The sequence below is a fragment of the Myiozetetes cayanensis genome, unplaced genomic scaffold, assembly GCF_022539395.1.
Source record: "Myiozetetes cayanensis isolate MyiCay16 unplaced genomic scaffold, myiCay2020 scf5-8, whole genome shotgun sequence".
In the NCBI taxonomy this organism is placed as follows: Eukaryota; Metazoa; Chordata; class Aves; order Passeriformes; family Tyrannidae; genus Myiozetetes; species Myiozetetes cayanensis.
Genome location: NW_026087742.1, coordinates 58,391,451 through 58,409,178, shown reverse-complemented (window position 1 = coordinate 58,409,178; position 17,728 = coordinate 58,391,451). Strand labels below are relative to the sequence as shown.

The 17,728-nt window shown below is 39.2% G+C and overlaps 1 protein-coding gene across 2 annotated transcripts in view; it reads left to right on the top strand.

The window, feature by feature from the left end:
* Positions 1-17,728, top strand: part of EPSTI1 (epithelial stromal interaction 1) — a 50,806-nt gene that overhangs the window by 13,172 nt on the left and 19,906 nt on the right. For both annotated transcript variants that reach the window (XR_007630933.1, XM_050332652.1), the window contains exons 4-6: positions 3,816-3,889; positions 4,516-4,599; positions 10,613-10,686. Coding sequence is in view for 1 of the 2 variants with exons in the window: in XM_050332652.1 (XP_050188609.1) it covers positions 3,816-3,889; positions 4,516-4,599; positions 10,613-10,686 (232 nt within the window). In the remaining variant the exon portion in view is untranslated. The remainder of the gene's footprint in view (positions 1-3,815; positions 3,890-4,515; positions 4,600-10,612; positions 10,687-17,728) is intronic.

Here is a 17,728-nt window from a genome sequence, read left to right as displayed (position 1 = left end):
AAACTCTGTGTTAGGGGCTAGTATGTGTGCTTTCATGACTGCTGGCTCTTGAAGAGGCAAGAGTGATACCTGAAGCTTCAGCATTTGCAGGCTAAATGTGCAGGAAGCCCTGTATTACCAATTTTATGAAGATAACAACAAAGATAAGTAAATTAAAAACAGGATAAAAAGCTGCAAGAACTGAAGTCACCATGAACTGAACTGATGTGTTTGCAAAGACAGTCAACATCTTTTCTAGACAGGTGAGAGAAACTGTAGGAGATCTCTTCTGTTGCAACAACTATAAAATATTTAATTTAGTCATATTTCAGAGTTACTTTAAAAAATAATTAGAAGACAAAAACAAGGCAACTCAACCCAAAACAAATCTTGTTCAGAGAACAGAACTGCAGATTGTGCTGAAGCGAGAGGAATGTTATTAGAAGTGTTTTTCAAGTACCTGTCTTCAGACCTATCTTGTTTCAGTATCTTTCTTTAATGTCTTTGGCACAAAAACTAGGACAGAGCTGGTGAAACTTGCTGACAAGACAACTTTAAAACATCAGCTGTATAGAACGTGATGGGATGACCTTGAGAAACTGACTAATAAAAGAGAGGCAAAATTAATTTTAGCAAATTGAATGATTATAATGATGCCTTTATTAGTTTTAGAAACCTACAGTTGCCCTTCCTTCCCTTGGCTATCATAGGAGAATTTGGGGTGCATGGTGCAGGCAATTGGCTACCTTGACCTGCAAATTAAGTTCTTCCTTTGCCAAAATACACATGATAAGTTTGCAGTGGGATAATGTGTATAAAAATAGATAGCAGGTGGAAGATAGAGGAATTTGAACTGACTCCAACCCAGACTTGGTTTTTAGATCAAGGTGACTGGTCCCACATATTCTGTTGTGCAACCTGAGTCAATTTGCAGTGGTGGTAATGCCCTGTATTTCTACCATCACGTGCAGTCATGTGGTCAGACATGGTCTTTGTGAATTCATGCGTAATATCTGCTTCTTGCTTGTGAGCAGTTCTTAGAAGACATGCTTCTATCACAAAAGAATCACAAAGCTTTTTTCTGAAGAAAGTTAAATCTGAAAAGAGAAATTTGATGTACGGTGTCTATGCAGGATGTGTGCGGGCTGGCTGTGTGACTGAGGATGTGGTGTCAAAGCTGCAGTGACTGGCTGGGGGGAGTCTTGCTTTCTTCTGGCACTATAGCATTTTAAAACTTTCTGGAGGAAGAAGAAAATTAAGAGGGGGAAAAAATTAAGAAAATATGATCCCTTCAGTCATTGTCTAGCTGCAACTTAGACTCCTGGAGACTGAGACACAGGCACTGTGTTCAGTGCCTCTAAAAAGAAATAACGTGCAAAGATTATTAGATCTTATCATTCCCACAGGAATAAATTTGGAGCTGAAGAGAACTCAAGGAAGGAAAAAAAATTATAAGTGGCATCTCTAATTTCACCACTGTAGGAACTCATTAAGGTAAAAAAGTATCATGTGTTGTTTTCTCACAGTGATTTTAAGAGATTACACATCTAGTCCAAATCACCAGAGAATTCTTGAAGTTTCTTAACACTTGTGCTTTCCATAGGGAAATAAGTATTCTGGATTTAAGCTCTGTAATATTTGACTGGCAAACTTTCAGACACCATAGAGAGATGAGAGCAATGAAGGATGCAAGTCCTACCCTCCTCCATAAGCAATGAGTGAGGGAACGATTCATGCCTGATAAATGCAATGGTCACTTTTTTGATCATATAATATACAACCAGTCACTACATACTCTGACTTCAAACATTTGACACACTGCAGCCAAGCCTTGTATGAATTAAACCTGGTTGAAAGGCTGTAGGCTGTAGCTAATAATGATCAGAAAAATATTTGTTTAGAGATGATGCTCATCACTACATATAAAGAAGGTACAGTGCACACAAGAAATGTTGCCAATAAAAGGCTAGAAAAGAGAGATCAAGCATCCAAAAGGTTTAAAAACTTTTTTAATAGCCATTTTATTTTCTAGACCTGTGAAGGAGTCACTCTACTCAATACTAACTGTATGCTTATTGCTACTTTAAGCTTATTGCCTGTATACTGCATGGCCAGTCTTTTTTGAGAACTTATCCTACAGATTTATTTCTGTCTGTAGAAATGTTGCCACACTTAGAGAATTATCTCCCATTCACTGAACCTCACAAAAGCACCTAAAGATTAGTTACCTTCCATTAGTAAGTGGAGAAAGCTAGCTTTAGAGAAGAGTGATCCCTTCTGAAAGATCTAGTATATTTGTCTTACGTTTCATAGAATGGCTTGGGTCTGAAGGAACCTTAAATAAAATATAGTTCCACTCCCTCTGCCAGTGCCAGTGGGCAGTGATGCCACTGACTAGACCAGGTTACTCAAAGCCCCTTCCAGCCTGGCCTCAAACACTGCCAGGGGTTGAACATCCACAACTTCTCTGGGCAACCTATGAAAAATGTCTTCATTATATTTAATCTAAATCTCTCTTCTTTTGGTTTAAAGCCATTCCTCCTTGTCCTATCACTACATGCCCTTGCAAAAAATCTCTCTCTAGCTTTCTTTTAGACCCCCTTAAGGTACTAAAAGGCTAGGAGGTCCCCCTGGAGCCTTCTCCTCTCCAGGCTTAACAACCCCAGCTCCCTCAGCCTGTCTTCATAGGAGGGGTGCTCCAGCCCTCTGACCATCTTCAAGGCCCTCCTATGGACTCACTCCAGCAGGTTCATGTCCTTCTTATATTGAGGACTCCAGGGCTGGATGCAACACTCCAGATGGAGTCTCACAAGAGTGGAGTAGAGGAGCAGAATCACCTCCCTTGACCTGCTGGCCGTGCTACTTCTGATGCAGCCCAGGATATCAGGCATCTCAGGTTGCACAGATTGGTGCAACTGCTTCTGGAGAATTAGGAAGCACATAGAGGAGAATTTCCCATTTAAACATCAGGGGAAAATAGAGCCCCTATCCTCTGAATGAAGTAAGAGCTGCCGTTGATTTTTGTGACAACTGATGGAATGAATTATTTGTTCTCCCAAAGCAAGAAAATACTTTGAAAAATAGTACAGGAGAATAATAAAATCAACATCCTCCATCCCTTAAGCCCTAGTATCAAGTTCTTTATGTGGTTGGGTTTTTTGTTTGTTTTGTTTTTGAGTTGTTTTTTTATTGAATGCTGAACATCATGGCCAGAACTTCAGATGTTCTCAAAAAAGAGGCCATGCCTTTGAATAAGGGCACCTTCTGCTACCTGGATATGAATGTGAGGAGTGTGTGAGAAGGCCTTGACTTCCATTTCAGAAAGGGGATTCTTCTTCCAGTGCCAAAACTTTAGTTAGAAAATATTAGAGTGATAGCATCCCATTAGAGCTGGCAGAGTCCAAGATCCTAAATTTGATAAAAGATAAATTTTCTGGTGATAGAATTTCTGACTCTGTATGTGTGTGACAAACTGAGCAAAGGTGTGGATAGTTGGATCTGCAAATGAAAACTCACCTGCAAAGCTTGACTGATTTTCTGAAAATGGAATAGTTTCTCAGTAAACTGATCATATACTGTAGGGACATATTTGTTGGTAGAGTGGGTGATACAGTGGATGCTCTGTAAATAATAAGAAAGTGCTTTTGATGGATGAGTAAAATGATCAAAAAGGTCTCCTATCTGTTCTCTTTAATATCAGACAGCTACTGTAATTATGAAAAATTTCCTGTGTATGCATACATACAATCTGTTATATTGCTGTGTTCCAAAATGACTGGTATTTGCAGTTAAAATGTTCATAAAAATGCAATTTTTATGTTTGTGGTTTTTTTAAGGTGGAAAGGAATCAGAGGCTCAAGCAAGGCAAAACCAGCAAATGATGCTCATGCAATCTAAATACCAGCAAAAGGTTGGTAAGAATAAATTTGTTTATTTTAAGAATTAAAAAGAAAGCTTTTCGTGAAGTCTTTCATATGACTATAAAATGAACTCAGAGTTGCTTGGCAGAAGAAAGTCATGAAACCTGAAGGAAGCAGCAGGAAATCAGAAACAAATGTTCTGCACGAAAGAAAATAAGAAATCTGTCCATAAATATGTAGCAATCTGTATCACAGATGATATAGAAAATTATAACCAGTACAGTTGTAAAGACACTTCTATGCCTTGTTGTATCTTTTGGCACGCTGCCTTCACTTCAACTAATTGATCAGTGTACTGCCCTAACCTGTACTTATGTGGAAATGTTGTTCCTGTTATAAGAAGTATAAATGCTTGTAAGTTATCAGTCAGCTGTGTGATTCCTTGCATGGATGCCCATTTATCAGTCCTAGATTTCTCAGCCTTCTTAAAGCCAATATTGGAGTAGCTGTTGCACAACCTGCATTATTTAGTGTCTCATTTTAAGGAAAAAATTTTGGAAACTTTCCCCAAACACACTTTAGATTTGAAAGATATACAGTACAGGAGTCAAGTTACCTTATGCATTCCTTGTATAAATACATATGTAAAATAATTTTGAATGTTTATGTCATGCAGCACAAGAGAGAAGAATATGTAAAAGCAAGAAAGGCAGCTGAAGAAGCTGAAATCCTGAAAAAGAAAACAATTCAGAGAGAAAAGGTAAACCTGGTTACTGCAGTTATAGCCATATAACAGATTTCATGTCTTGATGCTTGATTTTGCTGAACTACATGGAACAGGCTAATTAAATTAAATGGTAATCCCAGATGGCATCAAGGAATTAGGAAATCCAGTCCTTTACCTCTCTATAGCTGACTAAGGGAAGTCTGACCTGGTGTTCTTTGGAGCTTGAGTGTTCCTTTGGCTCTTCAGGAACTCCAGCCTTTCTGTTGCATCCATCCTGAAGAGTTAGCAGAAAGGTAGAACGCTGAGGTCAGGAGTAACATTGTGTATGCAGGTTATGTGGTTCACTTTGACGTGAGCTTTCTCTATAAGATCGGATTGTGGCAGATGGCACAAAGACCTTATAGAAGTCTATAATTGCTTGTGGACACGGGAAGAATACTAGAATACTAGAAAATCTGGCCTGTTATGGTGGAAAAGGCATCCAAATCATGAAAAGGTCAGTGTAGACTATCTGCATTGTGCTGAGAGCACATGGCCCTCCAGCCCCTCTGGGGCTTGCACACACAGATGTGTTGCTAATATGTCAGAGCACTTTTCCTTCCAATATTCTCCATATACTGACAGCAATGATAGCTCACTTCCAAAATTTCTTTTATGATTTTGCATTTGTTTCCTTTTTCTAGTTATTCTCACAAAGCATCTTCTCATCCTTTGTGCTGCAAACCTTTTGTAGAAGTTCATTTGTGTCTCCTTGGTGGCAATCAAATAGTGCTTGAGAATGCAATATTGAATTTAAATGAAAAAAGAAAAGAGGGGAAACACAATTCAAATGTCCACAATAACAGGGAGAGAAAGGGAGATTTCAGGTTTGCAAGTTTTGTCTCCACAACAGTAAAAATGATTTTCTGTGCAGAAACAGTATGCTGAAAGTTAATTAAAAAATAGTCAATACTGGTTGGCATACAAAGGCATGCATAAACAAAAATAACTGTAATTGCCTCCAGGTAAGGGTTAGTCTGTTCTCAGTCTTTCAGAGGTTAGTATTACTCTTTGGGGATAAGCCCATATGCAATAGCTCACAGGGGCGATAAATACTACCATTGGAAAATGTCATTAATGTTTACCAGCTCATGTATAGTTCCAGAAGCTATAGAATGATGATAGCAATGGTAGACAGGGGTTTAATTATTTCATATATGGTGTTTGCCCATGGGTATTGGGCAAGAAAAATGTTACAGGGCTGCTATATATAATTTCTAGTTACACCTAAAAAATATATTCATGTATCAGTTTTGTTTTCATACTCTTTAATTTCCTTACCTTCACTCCCACAGATTATAAAATCTTTATAGATGTTGTAGATAGTAAAACTGTAGCTATCAGTTTCTTCTAAAGGAGGATGCAACATAATGGCAAACATCTTTGCCAAACAGACTGTCTAATTTGACTAAATAAACATATACCCAAAGCAATCAAACAAAACAAAGAAGCATGAAAGGGAACTCTTAATTTGACATTGTTTATTCAGATTGTCTTCCACAATAATAACTGAGCTGATGAAGATTTCTTCTTGAAAGATGATTATGTGTTAAAAACTCAACCTTGTTTTTAAGAAGAGCAGGCTGGAATGCCACTTCAAGGTCTCAATTTGTCCATCTCACCCTGCCTGCAAATGAAAGGTTTCCAAGAGCTGAGGATGAGAGTGGTCTTAGAGAAGTGGTACTGTATGACCAGTGTTGGGCTTTGGTTATCACAAGAAAAGAGCTTTTTATTTGAAGTGATAGATTTGTATTCAACTGCACCTGCAGTGCGTCGGCTGAGAGCATGTCTTTCTGCAAATTCACAAGCCGTTATTTTTTTGCTGGCCAGCACTTCTTTTGCTCAAGGTTAGTATTCATTCAATAAGGACCAAATTGTCTGACAGTCTGAAGGGAGATAACAGCTAGCCAGCTTTATCAGCAGGAGCCCTGGAACTTTCACAGCTGGAAAGCTACTTTGCCAAAAAACACGAATGGTGAAGCCCTACAGGCTAATGTGCTATGACTACAATGGGTGCTGATACTCAGCTCAGTTCTTCCTTAATTGTAAGAACTTGTAAGAAATTGTAAGATGTAGGCCAGTTGTGGAGTGCTTAGCTGAAAAAAGACGCACTATGGACAAACCATACTAATAGGCCTCAGTTAGGCCTGGGCCTGACATAGCCAGAAACCTATTTGCAGGCAGTGGAAAAGTACAGAAGCAGTGATAACAGACTGCAGGAATGTAAGCAAAGAGAAACCTGTGACAAAAATAAGGAGGAGTTTTTAGAGAAAAGCAATGTCTTCATATCGCGTGGACATCTGTATGCACCCAATAGGAAATGTGCTAGTAATACATGCTCGGTTCATGGGTTACAGCATATAACCAATAGTTTGAAAGTGATCACGTGCCGGAGGGCAGTGAAAGTATATAAGAGATTGGGTTATGTAAATAAAGCTGAACATTTGTGTAAAGCATATTGATTTGTGTGCAGTTTGTTCTGGAAGCTCCTCCAAAAACAACCAGTGCTGCTTGTGAACCTAGGATCTGTTTACGTTACTACTTTAGTGATGATTTTGCAGAAAAAACAGCACCCACCTTCTCGTTGTCTTTGTGAACAGAGAAAACTGTGTGTCTGCCAAAGCAGTATCCAAATGTGGAAGGTCTGCCTTACCATCTGTAGGAGTCCACTTGCCAGTCATCGTCATTCTTTAATTAGTTATGAGGTTATTAGGTGCTGGAATACCAATGAACTTGGCATCTACCTTGTCTCTCTCCATCTCTCAGAGAGAAGGAAGATTCCTCATTTTGTGTTCCACGGGACTGGTTTGTGTGAACAGATATCCAGGTCTCCCACACGCTCCATGAGAGGCAGCTTGCCCTGGGACTGCTGTGGTTTGTTCATGGGGTGACCGTGGGCTGCATGAGTTTGAATATTCTAATGTAGTGATCTCTGAGTGCTCACTGAAATAATCTGAAAAAGAGTTTGTAGCAATAGCAGGAAGTTCCCTATTTCTGTTTTTGTCCCCAGTGCTGAGATGCATGTCTGATCTGCAGAAAGTGTGGAAGTAAATGGGAAGTAGTTTTTTTATAATTTCTCATTAGTAGTAGGTATCTGCAGTTTGATATCTTTTGTGTAGCTCTTCACATCACAGATTTTGACCAGACTAAACCCTAATTTCCTTTGTGTATTTTGGGTGAAAGGACTGTCAAAGTTCTCACAAAAATAAGAAAGTGGATGAGATTTGGCTTCTTGTTTTTCAAACTTTTGGAAGTTGTGCTGCACATAAAATAGGATAACTCCAGTGCACTGGGTATTTCTATTTTCTGTCTTTCTGTTGCTGTTACCCTACCTTTGGCCTTTCCTTGTATACTCTAAGTCTTGACTTAATATTAAAAGGTTCAAATAATTTGAAGTGAAAAGGTTCAGTGTAATTCTACTTCGTACAGCTTTTTGCTCTTACCTCACACAGTAAATAGTCCTGTCATGTTTAGAAACTTTCTTAGTTAGTATAAACTGTAATTTCATTTTTTCTTTATCAAATCATGTGCTTTTTAATTTGACTGTGTTAATCAGCATGAATGGCCTTTTTTCAGGAATTTGTTAAAACCAGGCACTTTACAGACCTTCTGCTAGTATTTTTCAACATGTTTACCTTCAGTATCACAGCTGTTCCACTCTTGGCTTTGTTTTTGAAGATACTGCCAAATGTACAGTGCTTTGGCAATGTCTACTGTTTGTCGTTGGTTAGAGAATGTTCCAGTCCTGTTGCCTGCCACTTGTATGCATCCTAAGCAGAGGTCTCAGGGTAAGCTTCCAGAGTAAAAAATAGTCATGTCAGCCACAAATGAGTAATTTCAAGATGCTGGAGTTTTCTTCAGGTACCATTCTGGTGTTAGAATAGCTATAGGATATTCCGTGTTGTTTTGTTTTGTTTTGTTTTTTTCTAGTGGGAAACAGCGATGATACTGAAGGTTTGTATTTATCAAAGTTAATATTACTGTGTTCTTCTAGCTAGGAGCTAGACCACAACAGCTCCCATGAGCTTTGGATTTGAACTTTCAGGACCCTTGCAATATGGTGGCAGATCCCACATCCAATGCTTTTTTCAGAGGTGAAGGAGTCAACCTGCAGTGTTGGACAGTGTTGGGGAAAAGTCTGGAAGCTACGGCTGGTGTCTTGAGGGTATCAGCATCACCTCTGACTATAACAGAAACCAGATTAGATTTCCTTTCTACCTCTTTCCTTTCTTTTCCTGTAAACTGTAGTTACACAAATGTGTGGGAGTTCTTTTTGCCTAAAAAGTCATCCCTCTCTGGGTGGAGTGGTTAGGAATAAACAAGTTATTCCTTAAACACTCTCAAAGTTTACCTGTACTGTGCAGTCATGCTCCTTACTCCAGTTTGGTTACATTTTTTAATTGCGTCAGTACATCATACATTCTACCACTGTTTCTGCATGTCAAATGACTGAACAACAGGGCATCTTATTCAGAGATTCAGCTTCCTCCTTTGTTTAATTTTCCACTGCTTTTTTCCAAATAACAACTTCTGAGTCATTTGCCTCTCAGCAGTTTATATCGTCACAAACATAGTGGCTCTTTTCCTATTTGCAAATATCTGACAGGATTTTTTTTTCTTAATCCAATACATGTGAAGGAGGAATTTGCACTTGTTTTGCAAATCTCTTCCAGACAGTCATTCTTTACCAAATTAAAAAATACCCATCCTGAAATCACTGAAGGCAAAGTAATTGAATAACTACCAGTAGAATTGTTATTTTTCTGAAATGTTTTTGATTGCAGGAAAGGAAGAAGATTATAGAGGTAGGGGTTTCAGCCCTGTTCTTAACACCACCTCTGCCCAGGTAGAGTGTCCTCTCCCTGATTTGGGGCTCTGGCCAAATAAACCATTCTCACCAACACCTCCCTTCTCATCTCTGCAAAGTATTGTCTGAAATTTCCAGGACACTTTGTTCGGAGGAATGGTTGGTTACTGGGTTATCAACCAATTGCTTTTTTTCATTTTGAGAGTTAGTGACAAGCAGAGTGACAGTCCGAGTCTGTATTTTGCTCCACATGCAAGTTGCCATGATCCTTGGCTGGGAACTATTCAGCAACTCCCCCCTCAACTACAGTGCAGGAGCTTGTACTCAAAATAAAGCAGGCTGAAATCTCAGGTTGAAACTTCTAATTTGTGCTTTTAATACACTGATCTACCTTTTGACTGCTCTTCACATTTGACCTAACTACAGCCTGTGAGCCTAAACAAAGATTTGGCTGGCCTTCTTTTGACTGGAATTTAGCTTGAACTATATATTGCTGTTGCAGCAAGTTCTCCATTTTTTGCTTTTATTTTAATGTTTTATTCTACTTGAATTTGAGTCTTAGGCATCTTATATGATCCTTTCACTTGAAATTATGTGCAATTTTGTATTAAAGGACTTAATCATTTGTGGTATCCAGATTTTCAAAGGAGTTGTGCGTGTCAAGGATTTGGTTGACTCTTGCACTGGGTGTGGTATCTGAGGCAGAATAATGCTGATTAAATATCAATGTCTCCCACTTTCGTCCATCTTAGCATGTATTCAACTGGCCAGTGCCTAATGCTCCTGAAGGTCAGGTCTATGAGCTGCACGTACTCGTATCACTGCACTGTCAGTGCTTCAGGGTTATCATCTGCTTTGGTGTGGTGGTTGGGTCCTCTACCTTTTTACTAGGACCAATGTTCCAAGAGGGGTCCCCCAGCATGGTTGTGATATGAGAACTGTCAAGGCTTACAAGGCCCTTTGGGTACATGGATCTACTAGGAGCACCATGTCATTTTCTACTTTAAACAGATCTCTGACTAGGAGATGTCTGGCCATATCTGATTACTTTTAAATTTGAGATTAGGTCACCCTTGTACCCAACTGCTGCCATAGACCTTTTTAAGACCAGAATATTGAAATACTGGAATTGAAACAATCAATGTTTGTTTCTCGTTTATTGGAAACCTCAAATAAGGTTTCCTGTTTTTAATGCTGTAGGCAGAGAGACTTGAAGTTAAAAAAAGACAACAAGAAATGCAAAGAAGAGAGATGTTTCTTGGAGATCAACTGTAGTAAGTAAAATTTGAAAATTATTACCTAAAATTCCTCATCTGTTTGTCCTTCTTGTTTGTTTGAGTTTTTAATTATTATTTCATATTATTTGTTTGTTTGCCCTTTTTTTTTTCCTGATTCAGGACTCAGGAAGGATTTGGCTTCTGTTGCTATTTTTTTCAGGTTTTGACTTGAAACTTTTTATTTCAGGACAAGGGGCACAAACTGACACACAGGAGGTTCCTACTGAACATCAGGAAATGCTTTTTTACTCTGACGGTGACTGAATATGAGCACATGTTTTTCAGGGTGGTTGTGGATTCTCCATCCTTGGAGGTATTCAAAAGTTCTGGCCAGCTGTCTTAAGGTGGCCCTGTTTGAGCAGGGGGTTGGACAAGATGACATCCAGAGGTCCCTTCCAACCTTGATGATTTTACGATTCTGTGAAATATTCCAAGCCTCCTCCACACCTTATTCTATGAGAAATTTGATTCTGTAGACTTCTCTTAGCTTCCTAAAACATACACTTTGAAATGAAAGCTGTGAATTATAGAATGACTTCTTGCTTTCTTTCTCTAACTGAATCAATAGGTGATCATTCAATCCAAGACTAGCTATTGAAACAGGATCTAAATTACATCTCCACCCATTCATTTTATTGACTAGTAAAGAAACATGGACTTCCTATATTTAGCATACTTAAAGGTAGAGACTTGTTGTGAAGACCTGTTTCCCAGAAATACCTCCTTAATATCAGATTTAGATACAGCTTAAGTCCTGACATAATTAATTCCATTGGCAGTGAAGTTCCTGCCTTGCCAATTCACTCTACCCTATTTATTTATTTTTAACTGGTCCAAACTGATTCTATCACATAATTAACACACAGTACTGTTTAGTCACCTTTACCTTTTTTATCTTAGGCTTCTGAAATTACTCACCTGTATGTTTACCCTGATTGATTGCTTTTTTCCTCCTATGTGACCTTTAAGGGAGTCACTTATTCCCCATGCTGGTAGCTCCAGTGTCTTCACCACTTGCCCAGACTCTGTTCTCTAATGCATAGATATTTTAGTGCTTTGTCACTTGTCTCAGCCTTTCTTCTATTTTCCTTTTGTTTCTTCCCATTTGGCTTCAGGCACAGCTCTTTCCTTTAATATGTTGTCAGCATTTGTCTCTAGATATTGGTGTTTTGCTTGCTGTTTGTCCTGGTGTGGATTTCCCCAAACACACCTTGATTCCTCAGGATTTCTGAAGACCCTGCACAAGTTTCGATCTTTGCCTATTTCTGACAGACTAGACATTTTCATTCTCTTTGAGCCTAAATGAACAACAGACACATCAGGTCTTTGCAGTGCAAGGTCCTCAGTTACGGGCCTTGCTTCTTCCTAAGGGGATTGTCAGGGTTCTTATCTTCTAATTTAACATAATTGTTTGTCTTAAGGCATATTCAGTTATGAACAGAGACATATATCTTCCTTTCCCTCACTTCTCTGTCTGTACATTTTTTTGTTTAGGGTGAAATGAATTCTAATGTTGAGATTTTTCCATGAAAAGTAAGTTTGGTTTTGTCAAAAGCAGGCCCAAATCCTCTGAAACATAGGAAAAGTGGACATGGCCACAAGTGAAAAATTTCTTCACCGAAAGGGTGGTCAAGCATTGGAACAGGCTGCCCCAGAGAAGTGATTGAATCATTACCCCTGGAGGTATTTAAAAGACGTGTATATGTCATGCTAAGGGACATGATTTAGTGCTGAACTTGTCAGTGCTGGGTTAAGAGTTGGACATGATGATTGTAGAGGTCTTTTCCAACCTAAATGATTCTGTGTGGGCAGTCAGATAGTCCCCAGGTGGTGCAGGAGCTCTGGCTGCCTGGACACTGAGAAGTAGACTGGCTGGCATCTGTCCACTGATTAAGGAAAGGCTTGGGAGCATTCATCTTTGGAAACCAATTGATTGATGAAACTGAAAGTAAAGATGGACTATCGAACTCCATTGCTTGAGATTATGTTGAACTATTAGAACGTTGTTTGTATGTACCATGTATTGAACATACACAGAAGGGTCCTGCAGCTACTACTCCTGGAGGGAGTGAACTGAAAAGCTACCTACAGTGAATACAATTTCAGTTAAGCAAAAATCTTCCATGCTGTACAGTGTTAAGGAAACTTCCCTGTCCAACCATCCAGAAGTTACTCTGGCAGTCACTCTTGCACCACCTGAGCTGGGACTGAAGCACCTCCACAGCTGCACTCCCCAACTCACACAATCAGACCAGGTTTCCTTTCCAACTCAACCCCAGGCTTCCCATAGCACTGTCTCAGACGTCTGGATCCTTAAAATAATTTAATCATGATGGAATAACTGAAAAACAAAATACCAGTTTGACCTAGTGTTTTTGAGGAGGGACCCTGAACAAAGGTCACAGTCTAGGGGAAGGGAAGTCTGGGGGTCCTTGGCTCCTGTGGTGTCTCTAAGTGTCAGGTGCTCTGGCCGAACCAAAGGTCTCCATACCCTTTTTCATGCAAATGTCAGCAGTTCATGACCTCTTGCCTTGGGCTAGGGCTCCTGGCCCCCAGAACTCAACCTGCAGCTTTGCACTGTAGCTGCACACAGAGCTACCTGCACTGAATGTATTCCCTAACATACAGAGTGACACTAGTGTCTTCCCTGGTCTGAAGGAATCTGGTGAGCAGAGGAAGGGGCGTCTGTGCCACTGGATGTTGCTGAGGATGCATTGCTGAGATACGTTGTCATTATGGAGCACAGCATCCAGGAGTAATGGAAAGATTCTGTGTGACATTTCAGATTTTGTGAAGTAGTGCATGTTCACATAGAAATGCTTGGTATTTAAAGACATGCTATGCAAAAAAAAAGACCTACTATGCAAAAATGAGTGACTCATTACTTGCATCATCTAATACCGTTTGTCTAGAGGCGAAGAGAATAAATGTGAGGTTGTGCCCCTTTCCTTGCTGTTTCTGCTAGAGTATTTTGATCTCCTTCTCTGCTTGCTGGGAGACGGAGGAAGCAAGGTCATGTGCTGCGTATAAAGCAGTGACCTCTGCAAAGTCATGGCCCATAGAGACATTTCAAAAGATAAGCTCCCTTGTTAGTCTGTCCTCTATAAGATCTGTAGCTGCAACATCACAATTTTCCTGAGGAGATCAATGCCTACCAGCACTCTCATTAGTTGGAAAACCTTTTAAAATTGATCACCACCTCTAGCCATATCAGCCTCCAAGGGGTACAGCCCAATCAGTACCTCTCCTGCATGAAGTGCCGCTTCGATTTGATAAGGAAAGGCACTTAAGATTCTCATGTCATTAACATACTCTAATAAAGTATGACGCTGTCTTGAATTTTGTATTTCTGATTAAATTCTTGTCACTATTAAAACCAAGAACTTCTCACTGAAATCCCTGCAACTTTTTTTTCTGCCTACAAAGTACAGTTATTTCCTATGTTTTGAAAGCCTTGTAAGCTTCTTTGAACTTTGGAATGAAGAAGTTGCTGCATATGTAGGAAGTGATTGCTACAGTTTATGCTAATGGATAAAAAACACCTGAGGGATTTGCTGGTGATAATGTTGCTGTGGTTCTGTCCCTGCAAATGCCAAATTTAGAAAATGGGGTGTATGTGTTGACTTTCTACCAGAAACTACCTACCCATGAAATGGAGTCCTTCATTCTGAGTCATGATATCTTGGATGCATTTTGCATTATGCTCCTGATGGTGTTTCTGTCAGGGTGCATGAAAAGGTAGTTAAGGCTTGTATAGTCCATAATTTGCAGTTGCTAATTCATGTGAGGGAAGAACTGACTGTCCACCTTTCCAAATGGAAACAAAGAAGAGGACTTTTCAGGGCATCCATCTTTAGTTAATACATTGTCATTTAAACAGTAATGAGGATGGGCATCTCATGACTTGCTTTTCTCAGCTGTGCAGCTATGTGAATCCATGTTTGAACTCTAGGGTATCTCGCCGTACAGTTTAAGCCCAGATCTCTAGTAACATGCTTTTATTTAATTTGTATTCTACTTTCCAAAAACTGTTGTGTTGGATGTGGTCCACTGTTTATCTGATAGTCATCTACCTATTTATATAATGGGTTAAGCAGTCTAGAACATAGGGTTACTTTCTACATGTACATGATGACTGTTGTGTCCCTTCATCCTTCCTTTTGTTACATATTCATGCCTCTGTTTTTGTGAAGGTTGTACTTCTGTAAAAATTCTTGGCACTGCTACATCTGAGTACATGTGCGCACTCAATATATTCTGCTCAGAATTTGGAGCTGGAAACAGAATTTGCCAGAGTGCCTGTAAGTGCATATTCCAAACACAATGCAGGAGGTTCAGCAAACCAAGTTGATATACACTTGCCTGCCAAAACAGTTTTCTCAAAAGTCATAAAGTGCAAGAGAATAAAACCTGAATCAAAACAGAATTTTTATTTATTTATCTATTTTTACAGGATAAATACTAGTGTCCTTGCCAGTTTTCAGTCCCCTATGATGTGTGGTTCAAACGGCAGGCTGGCAACAGATTTTCCCCACAGAAGTACAAACGTAAACCTGACCAGACTTTTAATATAGGTTGCTAGAGAGAATGAAAGAGAGCTCACACAAAAAGGGTTTGCAGCCTTGAGAATCCTTTGTTTGCTTCTTTTCACCACAATTGTCTTTGTTTTGTTCATTTGCTCCTGATTATTTTAAGCGTTGTCAATTATTTAGCTAACAGGCAGAAAACTAGGCTTTTATAGACATCCAAAGGGACTCTCTTGAGTGTAATAATGAAGGCAGTTTATTGAACGCCTGTGAGGTTGCTTTCTAATTGTACACATTAATCTGCCCATGCAAGCTGGCTGAAAATATAGAAGCAGATTGCACATGCAGATGGAGCACACAGAATCTATGCAATAGACTGATACGATACTGCATTTTCCTTAAAACTGGATTTATGCTTATTACTTCAGATAATAAATGAAACTTACATCTAAAATAACATCCAGGAATATTGGATGAGTTGGTGGGAGGAAAGAATAACCTAGCTGTGTTATTTTATCAGGGAAACAAAAAAAGCGAGTTGACAGGATAGATTAGCTTTGAGTATGTGTAGGAAGTGATGAAAATAATTCTGCTGAGAAAGTTGCCTTTTTTTTTTTTTTTTTTAATCTATTTGTATATTTTCTTGAAGCTGTGTACCTAAAATGAACTAGGGCCACATTTTTTGTTCTTATCCCCCAAATCAGGAACACCTGCTTGAGAGCTTGCAGACAAGAAATCCTACTAGCCAAAGATAGCACAGTTTTGATCACTATCATTAGCTTTGTCCAAGTCCTCTGTATTATGATTTTTTTATTACTGCCAGCCAAGTATGTGAATACTGCAGTAAGCTTGCTGTATGGCTATTGGAAGGATTTGTATTGTAAAGCAGGCGAACTAAATATTCAGAGGATGACCTTTCCTCACAGTAAAGGGCATTGCAAAAGAGCCATCAACATCATACATGCATTTAATGTGTTAATTATTTTACATTGTAATTTTTTACCATGTAGCTTCCAGCAAAAGACAAATCTCACACCCATACAAACTCCAAAATCAGTTCACGTTGGCAATTTTTCATTTAGCTGGTGTTTGTTTTTTCCTTACCCCAAAGTGGACTCAGCCCTACAGGTGTGGGTTAGAGTTGAGGTGCAGGAACACCAAAATCCATATAGAGTTGAAAGCATGTGTGTTGATGACAGAGATGTTTTTACTACCTCGCCCCTTGTCATGATCCATCTGTGGGAAACAGATGCTTGTAGCCTTCTGAACTTATTTAAACCATGTAAATTTCTTGCTATGATAAATCTCTGGGGGAGGCCGGGGGAGGGGGCATGGGGAGTGAGATGAGGCACGTGTAACTTTGTACTAGCAAAAGCCGTGTACCTTTGGTGAGACTATTTTCACATATGGCATTATCGTCCCCCCAGCCTCTACCCCCCGAACATCATTCCCCTTCTAGAAAATTATTTTTATTGGTGAAAGTCCCAACTACACCTCCCTTTGGAATGTCTATCTCCATCTTCCAACACAGAGTCTGTTGGAAACCTGTATAAACGAACAGCAATCTCGTTGACCTTTGCCTTGACTTCTGAAATGCCTTTGGTTTTAATGTTTGTTTTTGTTAGGCAACATGTCAGAGGAACAGCAATGGCCCCAGTACCAGCCAGCCTGGCTTGTTTATCATAGGAAAGGCCTGATCAAGATGCATTTGACAATGCATAAGACAGCCCTCACTGAGGAAACAACAAGGGCATCAGTGAAGACACACATACCATGGACCGTACTGAAATGAAGGGCAGCATTTCTTGTGGGTAGACTTAGGTGCTGTTATGCAATTGATCTTGATTTCTGCAAAAGTTGAGGAAGTTGGTATGCTTACCAGTTAAATATGTTGAAGTGGGAAGAAGTGTAGATACACTAGCTGGTGCTGCAAAAAGATGTGTCTTGAATGAAATTCAGTTTCGATTTTCAATTTGGTTTTTTGTTGGGTTTTTTTGAGTGAGAGAGTCCTACTCTTTTAAAAAACCATCATGAAGCTTCTGGGCAGATATGTGAAACTAACATTATGTATGTATTATGCATGGTTATTAGTTTTTCAGCTGAACTGGAAGAAACTGGTGAAATATAACTTTAGGATTGCTAACAGGCAATTAACTTGGAAGCTGATGTATCCATGTCTTGCAGCACTAGATGCTACTTCTGTAGTCTAAGTGACTACTCAAGTCACTCCTCTTTGAAATGGTTATAATTATTTACCTGGCCTGTGGTTCTTTATTTTTATTTTAAAATACTATTTCTGAACAACTCTTAGCATACTTGTGGACATTCATTAGAGCAGAATTGTAATGGTGGAGATCCTGCAGCTTGAGATAACAAGAACTTCAGGAGCTGTATTGTTTTCGGTAGTAATAAGAGTTGGCCATTATATTTTAAAAATTCTCAAGAGAAATAAATAGATTTATGATATATGCAAAAGTATTGCATTTCCTTTTTTTTTTTTTAATGTTCTGGCA